We start from the raw sequence: 13998 nt of genomic DNA, 5'->3' as shown, positions 1-13998 counted from the left end.
GGCCTATCTGTTTTATAGATGAGAAAGCTAAGACAGAAAGGCCGCCCAAAAAGTCAGAGCAAAACACAGAATTCAAGAGCTCATTTGCAACTCTGCTGTCGTCAGTCAGGTCACATCATTCTCATATTCTCATTTTCATATCCGCAATTGCATTTCCAGCCTTTCTTTAAAATTACTAACCTAAAATGAGGAAAGACAAATTAGTGAGTTAATCTGTTAAACTACACTGCACTAACTTTTCGGGGTATGATTTCCATCTTCATTTGGACTGCCCTGCTTAGAGTGCAGCAGTCTACTGTAACTTTATGACTCTGCTAAGCTTGTTCTTTTATTCTGTAAAACTCCAGTTTTACTCCAGTAAAACACTCCATAGATTAATATGATCTATAGCGGCCCACATGAAAAAAAAAAAAAAAAATCTACCAAGCAGGAAGAGCACAGAAGGTAAGAAACTGAAACCTTGATAGTGATAACACAGTCCAAAAATGCAAAAATAGTAATTTGTAACAGAAGCTTTGTAGGCAAGGGAGGCCTAATAAACTGCACTGGGATTTGGTTGCTATGATGTTCCTTTACAGCTTCTCAGAGGGGGGGAAAATGGCTCGATGCTCTGGTAACTGCTTACTCATCACAAGCAGTGACCCAGATCTTATTTTTTCCAACTTGCTCTTATTTGAGATTGTGAGAACAGGCACTTCTTGCCGGTTCTGCCAGCAAACCACAATACACATGGACAGTTTGCTCTGGAGGCTTAACAGCACCTCAGAAACCTCCCAAGAAACGTTACTAAGCTCTGAAACACTTCTAAAAGTACGTTATTGCGACCAGAACAAGAACTAAAACAGTATGCATCATTTCACATGGATGAGAAAGCAATGCCAAGGACAAAGACAGGCCACTGACTGTTCTTCAGACATACTTGTGCCTCTCAGCAGCTGCATGATAGACATGTCCTAACCTGGGACTGTGGCACCCTCCCCCAGAACACAATCCATAAGGAATGTCTGACCTACATGACCCCTCCTCTGCAGAAGTTTTAAAAGGTTAAAATAAGCGGTTGACCATTCTTAACTTCAGGTTGTCCCAAAATTCAAGATTTCTTTCTCTAAAACTCACACAAAGAGAAGAGACTATGGAGAGTTTTTTTTTTCAAAGAAAGTTTTTGTTTTAATGAAATACAGACTTTCAACTCCATGAAAATTATCTGGAAAAAAGAAAGAATGGCTATATTGGGTGTTGCCTTCCACACGACTTAATGTCTTCTAATACTTCTAGCTGAATGAACGGGTGAATGATTAATAAAAACACAAAAGGGAATAGGAATGAGCATGACAACAGTATCACACACGGTCTTATTGCAGACTCACAGGACTGATCTTTAAGCTTGTTTTTCACAAAGTCTGTAAATAGTGGCTATCGCTACCCTGTGAGGAATTTCCCAAGTGTATGATATAGGCAATACTCTACAAACAGCAGACTCAAAAGTTTGAAGTGCCATAAAGCAAAGGATAAAATACCACCCTAAGGGAGAATAAATAAATGCACTTGATTATACTTACAACATAGTCAGGTACCTTGCTGCAAAGAAATCTACAATTATCGCCTCAACTATCAATACAGAGAGTCTTTCCAGTTAACTATGGTACTGAAAAACAAGTGAGGACCAGGGAGTAATTCAGATAACTATACTGTATCAGACATGAAGGCATTTTTAAAACCTCTTTCTGAAAGCCTATAGAAGAAAAAAAATTGTAAAGGATACTGCATATTATTCAAGCAGAGATTGTCGGAATGAGCGAGTTCTGCAATTAAATACAGTAATATTGTTGGAACAAAGGACTGTCATGTTGAAGGACGCATGTGAGTTTGCCCAGAGCCCCTGTGTCACTGAGTTTTCCAGCTGCACCTTTTCAGTCCAGCTAGAGAGTCCACAGTCCAGAGAATTAAGACTCATCGTAGTAACCTCTTTCAGAGCCGTGAGTGATGCAGAGTTCAGATTATCAACAATATCATAATAATAGGGATCTGACATCAGGAATAAAGATTTGTATTAACATAGGGGGGAAAAGCCGAAAATTTTTTCAAAAGCTACTGTAAGAATATCCTAAAGGAGAGAACAATCTGCTCTTATTCTTACCTCTGGAACAGTTTTAAGCTGTGCAGTGAAAAATGACTGCTGCTGGATGCCAGGCGTCCAAGGCACTGCCCACAGCTCTCAGAGTAAAGCCTCTCTGTCCCAAGCAAAGGTGCCCTCTGACACTTACAGCATAAAATGGGAAGCAAGAGAAAGGGAATAAAAGCATAACCCTCTCTGCATGAACGTTACTGAGCAAGCATGGACAGTACTGGGAAACCCAGTTTCCTTCCACCATAGCTCAGGCTGGGTGATTTTTACATCTGGCTGTCACAAAAAAAAGAGCTGCTGCATCTTCTGATCACTGGGAAAACATATTCTACTTCAGAAAGAGAAATATTCAAAGAAAACCCCATATATTCCATTCACTAGCTTGCTCCTCTTAGAAGCATTTATGAAGGAAAATAACAGAGGAAGCATGCAACGTAACCTTGATTTATGCAACTGTAAAGAGCTGGATAGTAAAGAGCTCATGAGTTATTAATCACATCTATCCCTGGCAGCATTAATTGCCTGGTGACAGATACCCTAGTGGACCCCATTTGCTGAGTAGCCCTCTAAGAGGCAATTGAGAATTTGTGACTTCATGTTATTTTTTAACTCCCTGAAGAAAATCAGTGGTTTGAAGAAACAGTCAAAGCCGGTAACTGAACCACCTACCCCTGTCCCTGACTAGAGTGCCAGTGTTTACTTACAATACTTCACACTCAGAAGATCTAGTTTCACTTCTTCAATGCCAAAATAAATACCAAAAGGAGTCATGGCATGTTTAGAAATGCATCACTTTCTCGCTGTTGGCAACTACACAGAAGGAACTTCTTTGAGGAGGCCATTTATCAGTCTTCAGATTTGAAGGAACACTGTAGCTGCACGGAAACAGGGCAGCTTTGAGATTCAGGGTATTAGTTCTTCTCCAGTGGCACACAGCCCACTGTGCTCCCAGTGCAAGTCAGAAAAGCAAAGGAAAGGCAAATAGCTCTGGCTGCAAATCTCATTTACTGAGCTTTTGATATAGTACAGCTAGGAGCTGGGAGGAAAACAAGAGAACGTGAGAGAAGTCTCCCTTTACGGAAGCATCTATGTTAGTGATCTCGATTCATCTCAAATATTAGGAAATGTTCACTTCCTTTATTCATTAAAATAGCAGGAAAGTATTTAAATTCTCTGCAAAAAGTTCTGAGTGTCTGACACTGCAAAATCACATGCTTTCTGCATCCTAGACAGTATAACCTATCCTACAGTATAACCTACATAATGTACATAATGTTCAATAACACATAATGTTCAGAGGGACACAAAAATCGGTCTTCTCTGTTTTTGAAATATATTCACTCTTAAGGAAATTTCAAAATGTTTTTGGGACAGTTTTATAATTGTGTTTTTCTCTTACATTGCAATATAGCAATAGTGCCTTCCACAGCAAGATTACTTTGTGTCAACTGAATACATAAGAAATGGTCTTATCACAATATTCCATGTGAGGTAAAACTGAGCATGAGTATGAAGGCCTAATATTCAAAAAAGAAACACTTCTACCAACTGAAAATATTCTCTAAAATGCTCACATTTTAGCAAATATAAATAATTTCACTGTCAAATTTTAGCCATACATTATTTAAGGAAGTCATATCTGCAAGCCACAAAAGCACCAACGTCTCAAAATGCTAGCAGATAAATAATGAATATCTAACAAGAGGTCCTTGGAACTGAAAAAAAACCCCAGTCAGAACTGCGTCACAGCTAGGTTAGTTTATAAGTCAGATAATACCTTTCAGAAGAATTCAAAATAGGCAACAGATCTCTTTAAAATGTCCACAAGCAAACCCTCAGAATTACAATTTCAAAGAGTCTTTTTTCATTTAAGTAACAAGTCAGGATGGAAATATTTGGAGACCAGAAACTGCAGCTGAAAACCAAATGGAAGTCAGAATTCAATAAACAGCTGAAAAGAGATGCAGAAAAGTCAAAACACGAAGCAAAAAAAAGGGAAGGGCTTTTTTTTTTTTTTCTTTTAAAGCCAGAGACTCTGAAGAGCGGAGGAAAAAGAGAAATAACAATGAAGTGTTTTGAATATCGTAGAATTGCTTCTTGTTGGTACTTGATGCAGCTTTCCCAAGAGCTGCTGAGAAGTGACTGCATGTGCTGACTCTAATTGTACAATACGAGATACAGCAGAGAGAGCCAAATCTTCATTGTCAAAAATCATCAGAAGTGCATGCAACAAAAGTTTGTCACCATGGGCAGGAAAAGATGACTGTTCATCTAACACTGATGATGCTGTCCAGCCACTTGCCTTGCCTTCCCAGGCATAAGCATCACATCCAGCTCAGCGCCTGCAAGGAGACATGCTCTGGCCACAAGGCCTGAGGTATTTACAATGGAAATGAAACAATCCAGGTGCTTTAAGGTTGGGCTGAGGACCAGGAGGTCACAACATGATTTGTATCATGTTCAGCTCATTTCCAAGCAAACAGATTCACTGAGTCTTCGTGCTGCAGCAACAAACGACGTTTGCTCAAAGGGCATTTTTAGGATCACTGTGGGAAGGAATGTGTTCACCCGCTGGAACCAGGCTCACACAAGGAATTAGGTCCCAGGTTGTTGATTACCTTTGGCAACAGCCAAAAAAGGTTTGCACAAACTCAAAGGAGGAGAAAGGCTAGAAAATAGAAATTGAAAGGGGTAAGACTGTTTTTTAAAGGTAGATAAGTTATATGAGTGGCTCCTGACTGACCCTGTCTGAACAGCTTATTTTTCTAAACAGGAATCAGTGTTTTCTCCATAAAATCATAGTTATCTGGCTGTGACAAGCTATCAGGACAAGGAGAACTTGTTCGCTTTTCAGCATCCGCCTCACATTTTAAGTACAAGTTATTTATAGCGGTGTGCAGAGACAGAAGTCATGATTTTGTCATAATCAGTGAAAATCACAGCAGTGTGACCTCCGAGCTGTCCTATAGAAATAGACCTCTCCATCCCTGCTGCACTGAGACCTGAAGCATCCACAAAAGGCAAGGTTGCTTGTGGTGGCACCCCATCCATAACTGTGCCTCCAGTAGTACAAATGAGAAAACAACAGTCTATAACCAAGCTTAGCCTACAGCTCATGTTTAATCCAGGATTGGCAAACTTCAAAACAGGTATTTTTAAGGTATAATTCCTGTCAGAGATCTCTTAATGTGCTATTCCTCATTAGTAGTTGTTATATTAAATAAAGCTCATACTGAAATTTAATGTATAAACCCCAAAAAAGAATTTTTTAGCCTATTTAGCTCTCTAACTCCAGGCTATACTAATGTTCATATACCACATTTCTAATCTAAAATGAAGCTGCTTTAAAGGCATCCTCCCTTCTGGTGGGCAGCTTATTTTGTATACAGACAGAAAAGCATTATGATTTTTTTCTTCTCCTTCCAAGTGCTGTTAAAAAAATTAATACCCCTCCCCTGAAAACTCAGCTATTTCACTACCTGTACAGTACTAGTTACACAATATTTCCTAACTACAGAAGTCCTGTAAGCAAAATATGATGGTTTATTTAAAAATACGGATCCTCCTCCACTTTGGAAAATACTTGGGCTTTATGTACCATGTAGTGGGAAGTCTGGGGTTTGTTTCAAACCAAATCTCACTGCTGTTCAGACGGCAAGGGCTTTGTTTACTACAGCTTTCTGTCTGAAGCACCTTCCTCATCCTTTACGTCTACTGATCCTCTACATCCTCCCAAATCCTCCTGAAAAAAAAGTGTGCTCTTGACCCTTCCCCTTTATTTCTCACTCTCCATTTTATTATTATTTATATGTCTGACAGACATTGTGCCAGCATTTTTCATGCAGGCAGAAACATAATCTCCAGGTGTTTTCTTTGCTACTAATTCCTCACAGAAAGCAGTAAGATTTTAGCAGTTCAATTTTCAGCTTAACTTGGCCTGAACACTGTATGGTCTGAATGCAGAGAGGGTGCAACTCAACTGGGAACACAAGGGCATGAGAAACTAATGGCCAATTAAAAAAGTAACTCTTAGAGCAAATCACCTCTAATGAAAAACACACGTGTGAAGCAAACTGTTATTTAAATTAGTTGCCCCTGCCCCTGGAGGTGTATAGAGATAAGCCTACGGGAAAGTAAAACCTGGTATATATGCGGGACAGGCTCTTCCCTCTTCCTGGTTGAAGCATATTACTTATACAGAAAAATGGACTTAATCTGCAGAGAGTAGCTGATGCATGTCCAGAAGGAAGCACAAGGCAGATCTAAATCTTCCTCCTATTCCAGGTGACAGAATAGCTTATTTCAGGCTCCTCCATGCCAAAACCAACTCCAGATGTTCTTCAAGTCCAGGCTCTGCTCTTTTTAAAGATGTCCCGACCACAAGCTCCATGAGATTGTGGGGTGATGGAACCGCTATAATTGATTAGTAACATCCAAAGAAGACTTATGCATGGAGAGAAGATCTATGACACTGCCAACGCTTGCGTTATTTTTTGACATGCCTAAGGTAAATGATTACTGCATTAAACCCTCAGTGTAAACTGAAGTACCTAGTTCTTAAATAAGCAGGAAAAAAGAGCATGGAAGTGCCAACAGACTTTGCCATAAAAGCTGAAGATAGCAGAAGGCAACTAAAACCATTTTTTTTTTTTTAGATCTAAATGATTTCTATCTTACAGTCTGATTTTGGTAGTTTATGGTTGCAAATATGAATCTGCAAGGGTTAAGATCTACCAGCTTTTATGCTGATGGCCCACGACTTCAGAACAGCATAGAAAAAGGACTGCAGTGTTGTGATGCTGCAAGAATCCAGTCAGGTTTGTTTTTTTTTTTTTTTTTTTTTGTGAAATTAAAAGTGGTTAAAAAAAAAACAGAAAGAAAAGAGGACTTACGTTTTAACCACCATGAAAGAACTCATTTGCCTGAAGAAAATGCAGCTTTATAACTTATTTTATCCTAAAAACGCTATCGAAGTGAATTCCATCTAACTGTACAGCACAATTATTTCACAGATGCTTTACTTCAAGTTAATTAAGGTAATTTCAAAACCTCATGTATCCCAGTGGCCAACTTCTTGAGAAAAGCCTGTCTTTCCAAGAATCTCTGCCTGTCTTTTCCAGACAGGGGTGCAAAAATCTTGTAACAACTAAATAAAATAACACTGGCACAAAGCTCATCACTGTCATGGAAATAAAGGAGATGGTAGAACAGAAAGAAATATGAAACACAGCCAGCAGAGCTTGTCGCAGGCAGCACTGTAAGTATTACGTGACCTGTCTATGTCTCTGAAGCCTGTCATTTTGGAGGTTTTGTGAAAGAAACAGTGCTGAATCATCACTGCACTGGAAGTGGGAACAAGTTAGCAACGATACGACATCAGCCTCACCACTTCGAGAGAGAAAGATTTCGGTTGCCCCTCTAGTGCGGGCCTGAGGGCTGAGGCAGCTGGAGGCGTAACCCACCTGTTTTCCTCCTCCAGGTCCGTGAGGATTCTCTCCAGTTCCCCTCTTTCCTCACTCTCCAGGGAAATCAGGATCTGGGCAGGGCTTCGGGGCTGGCTCAGTGGGGACTCCTGGTTCAGACTTTGGCAGTAGTGCTGGATTAACAAGTGTTCATCGTCACTGGAAAACAGAGGAGGATAAAACAGGCTGTTCAGTTCCTCATTTTAAACTTCGTGGTGAATATGAGGAGATGATTCAATCCCAGTCTCCCATTCCTTACAAAGAGATTTGCTGAACTCTTTTTAACAAAGAGCAAAGCAATGCACCTTGAAGTAAAATCTGCTAAACTGTTTCACTTAGTCTGATAATTTTCCTTCTCTGCAGCGTACACCTCTCTTCCCCTCTGCTTCTCAGATACTCAAAGCCAAATTTTGCCACAGCTGACAACCTCAGCTTTCCTCTTTTGCCTAACTTCGGTTAGGAATTTGCTTGAGAAAAAAGGCCATCTTCTGCCACTTGACCTGTGTTGTGGAAGGCTCATTCAAGAAAAGGCAAGGCATTTATTTTCACACCTACAAACTCTCCTTATGTAATAAAGATGTCTACATTTCTCTAAAAAATTGTAAATGAGGTGAAATAAAAAAATATTGACTTAATTGGAAATATTGACTTAATAATTAAATTATGCTATTTTTCACTGTGTGCGGTTTTTTAAAATTACAAATGATGTACACTGTCATAATACAAATATATTCTATTTAATACATATGATCTCTTTATTTCTATTGCCCCCAAAGCTGTCCAGCACTTGAAACGGAAACATCTCTGGAAGAGAAAAGTAAATACAATTCTGAAGACCTTGGTCACCTCCCAGAATTATATGGGTCTTTTAGGCGCAAAGGAGATGCATCCAGGCCCTAAGCTTGTGCAGGTAACGCTAGACTTGACTGTGAGAAACCATGGAAGGTTTCTCTTGACACCATAAGTCAAGGAAAGAACAAAAAAAATGACACTGCTGTTGGGAATCTTGTTTTTCCAGTAGTACTTATTACCAAATAATTCAGTCTAGGTTTTTTCTGTTACATTTGTAATCCAGAATTTAACAGGCATTTTGAATAGCTGTTATTGTTCAAAAATTAGAATTTTCCTGGTTTCCATTTTGTTCCTGAAAATGTTAATGATGCCATTTTATAGACTGCAGGAGTGCTAAAGCAATGCAGAGCACATTGACATTAGATCATAAAAGGGAAATACTAATTTTTCACAACAGGCATCCTTTCCTTTTTCTAAACAAAATCTTAAAGGCTTGCCAGTTCCTAAATTCATACTTTTCAAGAAACCCTTCAACTCTGATTTCCTTCAAACAACTGCTTTGCATTTATAAATAGCCTTACACATCTGAACTGAATTATCAGTGAAAAAGTGGCATAACTATTGCAGTACAATGTCGCTTTGCAAGACATACTTTTTTTGTGCGATTTTCAGCCTGCGTGTATTTTGAATAAGTAACTGCAATGACACGACATATCTAAATGTTTTGCAGTATATATACATGTTATTTCTTTACTGTCCTCCTTCCCTGTCTCCATCTATCACTCTAATGACGGTTATAAGCCCGATAATCCAAAACTGTTAAGGATGTCTACAAATAATACTTAAGCACACGTAACCTGACAAACAAAACTGAAAGAATGACAGATGCGAATTCATAGTGAGCTCTGATTTTGCTGCAATTTGTATCTGGATCATATTTCTTCCAAAATTCGGAATGTACAGATTTATTCTCATTTTAATAGCACAAACTGAGTAACAAGCTGGATAGCCAGCGGTTAGCTTATTAACTGAATCATATTAATACAACTTTTAATTAACCGAAGAACGAATTGAACAGTAAGACCAAAGTGTAATACCAAAAGATACTGCTTACGCATGATTTTGTGACTAAGGACAGTGAAACATTACAGTGGGGACAACGGGAAATTCCGTATATAATAGCATTACTGATATGAATAACAGTTCAAAATTGACATACAACGTAGAAACAAAGTTTTCATTACCTGCACAAAACTATACCGACTTGGTGGATGTATTAGTTTTGAGATGTCATTTTAACTGTTTCCTTTTTGAACCAATATATTAAGCCGATGTACAGGGGATTTTCTTTCAAAGTTGGTAGGTAACAATCCTACCCAGTCAAAAGAGAAACTATTTTGAAACAAAGAAACAGCTTTATTGCTATCCAAGAACATCTCACAGGCTCACAACCAACCTTATAACATACTAATGATTCGGAATCTCAACTTAAGTGAATGAAAACTGGCCAGAGTACTGTGCTTCAGTGGAACGCTACAGGTTTAATAATAAGATGCTGCCTGAATTTTCAAAAAAATCCACCCCTTAAACTGTGGTAAGGATGAGATTATGTAGAACAGAAAAAAAAACACTTTTAGAAAAGTTGGGATTTGAGCTTTTTCATACTTGATTGATTTATAATCTGTGCTATGGCTTCTCCTACAGAGTTAATTAACTAAGACCGAATTTTCAAGCACGACAATGACTTACGTGCTTCTATCCTGTTTTCAGAAACACTGCTCACGGTTAGTTTTCTAGTTCTGTGTCCTTTCACTCAGCGAATACGCAAGACCAAGAAAATCATGCGAGAGGAAAAATACCTTATCGTGTCAGAAAACCACAGAAAGGCCTCGGTGTGACATTAGATTGAGCTGCCTTTTAAAAATTAAACCTTTTATGTACGACTCTACATTTAAAGTAGTACAACGAATGATTGTCAGTGATCTGTCCAACTTAAACTTCCCTACTTCTAGCGCTTCACGGTGAGGATGAGTCCCTCCTGGCTTCCACTTGCAATGTGTTTCAGGTATTTGTAGACCAAAGATTTCTGTCTAGCCCCACTAACCTTTTGAATAACACTGCCCACAACATTTTCTAGCTTACAGCAATTTAACCATGATTAAGCAGGCAGTTCAGAGAAGGGTTATCTTTTTATCTTTGTTCTTAAAACACATCAGATGACGAGCATTTTTTCCAAGTAATATGGGAGCTATTTGCTGAATAAATAACTAAATTTTTGGAAGAAATTACTAATTTTAATTTTGAAGGTATCAATCATCTGTTGCATAAATTTGGTATTAAGCTATAAGCCATAAAACTAGACACTACAATACAAATTGAAAGAACATGAGTTTATCATTAAATTAAACCAGATGTGGTACACAGCCGTACACATTCAGCACTACAGAATTTCATTACAAAACACATGCCGAACATATTAAAACAGCCTACTTACATGCTCTCATTAGGTGAAATACTGTCATTTAGATAAGAACCATTGGTGTTCTCCATTTCTGCTAGCCTACAGAAAAATAAACAAGACTCATTAAAATCAGTTCTGTTTTCCAGAAACTTTATTTGCTCTAATATTCCTGAAAGCATTAAAGAGCATGATGTCTTTGATGAATTTGAAATTAAAATTAATTTACACTCACTGTTGATTACCAAAAAAGTTTCGCAATAAGCTATCACAAAGGGTTATTTATTCGTTACAATGACCTGGCTAAACTCACTTCTAAGTATTCAACCCTTTCTCTGACGTTATATTTCACTCATGATTAATTAACTCCACAACCAAAGAACGGCCTTAAGATGCCAGGGGATTACACAAATTGCTTTGCACCTGGCAATGCCATCATCAGAACTGTAATGATCAGTCATTTCACATTGGTTTTCAAAACTCCACCCCTCCTAAACATCCTGCATAATTCAGAAATACCCTCTCCTGATCAAGTGATTTTGGGGGAGAGAAAGAGGAGGTTGGAATAACTATTTTTTCATTACCTCAACCCTTGCAAATTTGCTTGCCTGGTAGAAAATAATTTTCGTATTTGTGCAATTCACCTACTTTTTGATTCTTAAGAGCAGTATGAAAGCAGACAAGCAGCGATATACCATTATTTTAATCCTCCAAATCACGGAAAAATCCCATTTGTGGTATTCCACGAGCTGAATTACTTAACATTAAAACTGCACTTGAGATTCACATAGAGTTTGGAGCTTTCTGCTCTTCTGATTTTTATGATTACACCAGGGTCCACATTAAAAACAAAGCCCTGTGTAGAATCATAGAATCACAGAATGGTTTAGGTGGGAAGGGACCTTTAGAGGACATCTCGTCCAACCCCCCTGCAGTGAGTAGGGACATCTTCAACTACATCAGGTTGCTCAGAGCCCCGTCGAGCCTGACCTTGAATGTTTCCAGGGATGGAGCATCTACTGCCTCTCTGGGCAACCTGTGCCAGCGTTTCACCACCCTCATTGTAAAAAATTTCTTCCTTATATCTAGTCTGAATCTACCCTCTTTTTGTTTAAAACCATTACCCCATGTCCTATCACTACAGGCTCTGTTAAGAAGTCGGTAACCTGAGTGCACAGCTTAAGGAAGACCCCACAGGACCTAAAGGCCCCTTCTGACCGCATAGGTGCTCTGGCGTGCAAGTTAGTTGGCAGGCTGGTTAGCAGCAACCACAGGCAATGCTCTGCATCCCAGAGCCTGGAAAGCAAAACCCCAAACCCTATGTTTCTCTAAGAAGTGCTCAGGTAGCAGCTAGCCTTTGGGATTTTTTTTTTAAATGATTGTTTAGAGAAAGATCTGCCTAATGTCCAGCTGGTCTCATACCTGCTAGCATAATGTTCAATGCGTGAATGAGTATCATCATGTGAAAGCTGAGGGGACGAGGCAGGCCTATAAGGCAGAAAACACTGATTAATCACAAATAACACCCCTTTAAAAGTAAAAAGACACTTAGCTATGCCTATACCCTCTCATCTCCATGCTTTATGCTTATGCTATATTTGATAAATAAGAAGTTAGAACTCCAGGTGCTGCGTCTGCCTCCTCAAGCCGTCGGTGCAATGTTTTGTGGTACCACAACGGGGATTTTGACCATTCTGCAATCCGTCTGTTGCAACGACTCTTCTTCACACCAGCGCCCAAAGAACCCTTTTCCAAAGGATTTATGAATGAGTTTTTGCCCCGGTTTTCCCTTCACACCTGCCTCCTTCATTGGTAATTCTGTTTCACGTGCAGCCCTGCGCCGGCTGCGAAAGCCCTGCTGGGAACCTCTCCTCTGCCTCCTGCCCTGCTCCAGTGCCTGCTTCCAGCACTTCCCACTTAAGAGAGCCTTTAAGGACTACTCCACGAGCAAGTAGAAATAAATACAAGAAACAAAATGTCTGAAATGATCCTTTAATAACACACTGTAGAAACTGATGATTTTGCCTAGCATCTCTCCAGAGTTGTAATCTGAACCGTAGATCCGCGTGTTATACAGGAGGACACTGTCAACTATTTCCGGTTTTCTGCCTGACAAACCAGATGGTATGAGGTCCTCTTCACTATTTTGTCGATGAAACAATTCATGGGACTCTTCTCATGAATCAGAGTATCGTTTCTTACAGCCTCAACTCTGGAAAACGTCACCAGTGAATTACGTTGCCTACGCAGTTCAGAGAGAACCCTTTCCTGCCGCGTGGGATTTTGCCAATCTACATGTATCAGGAGGTGCTGGAATAGCAAAAAACGATGCTGCTTCCCAAATTATATGGCATTTTTATATTTTAGCTGAATTTCAACTTCTCCTTATCCCATCTCTGATGACTCTCCTTCTGGCACTCCTGACTGAGAAAGGACTTCCCCCCGTTTTAAATTGTTGGACACCGTGGTTCAGGCTGGGTCTGCCCAACGCGGATTCCACTGCACTGCAAGCGCAGATAAATTTTGTATTTACTGGTTGTAAACCAAAACTGTGATAATCTTGTGGTTCGTAATGCTCCCGTGTTAGGAGTTTGATAATCCTGCAGTAAACCTACTGGACTGGTCATCTTTCATTTTTCTAATAAACCTGGAAAGGGCTCTGGAAAATTAGAATCCTTCCAAATTCAGAGCCCTGTGTGCTGGATACACAAAATTCATGATCATTAATGTCTCTTCTCACGGAACAGCAAAGTTTTTCTCTTTAAGACTTTACAGGCCAAGTACCATGAATCTCATTTTGTCAGAAATGAGCTTTGGCCTCTGACTGTACTTTTACCCATCACATGTTCAAATATTACCACAGCACACCAGAGGATAAATACTCAGTTCACAGAGTTCCTCAGTGCAGCAGAGATTCATGCAGATGGGCAATTGCTTCTCTGCAACTCGATATCCTATTTTGTGTAAGAACATCTGCACTTAAGGGAGGAAAAAAAGATCCAATTTATCTAGAGCAGTGGATTATGGAGCAAGATAACAATGGTTTTCTGATAAATTGATGCTATCTCCATGTTTTTCTTTATTCGATATACAGTAGATGTTAAGCTGGTCTAAGCTGGTACTATCAGTGGAAGAAGGGGCCTTGGTTTCAACACACACAC

General features: G+C 39.3%; 1 protein-coding gene across 12 annotated transcripts in view; it reads right to left on the bottom strand.

The window, feature by feature from the left end:
- The window catches only part of DMD (dystrophin), a 1139896-nt gene that overhangs the window by 22510 nt on the left and 1103388 nt on the right, over window positions 1-13998 (bottom strand). For 10 of the 12 annotated variants that reach the window (XM_064473561.1, XM_064473531.1, XM_064473552.1 and 7 more), the window contains 3 exons: window positions 12260-12325; window positions 10874-10939; window positions 7588-7746 (listed from right to left, as the gene is read on the bottom strand). In XM_064473561.1, the coding sequence (XP_064329631.1) occupies window positions 7588-7746; window positions 10874-10939; window positions 12260-12325 (291 nt within the window). The remainder of the gene's footprint in view (window positions 1-7587; window positions 7747-10873; window positions 10940-12259; window positions 12326-13998) is intronic. The other 2 variants (XM_064473571.1, XM_064473589.1) reach the window with 2 other exon arrangements.

The sequence above is a fragment of the Phalacrocorax carbo genome, chromosome 1 (genome assembly GCF_963921805.1).
Source record: "Phalacrocorax carbo chromosome 1, bPhaCar2.1, whole genome shotgun sequence".
NCBI classification, from domain to species: Eukaryota; Metazoa; Chordata; class Aves; order Suliformes; family Phalacrocoracidae; genus Phalacrocorax; species Phalacrocorax carbo.
This window is presented reverse-complemented; position numbering and strand designations above follow the sequence as displayed.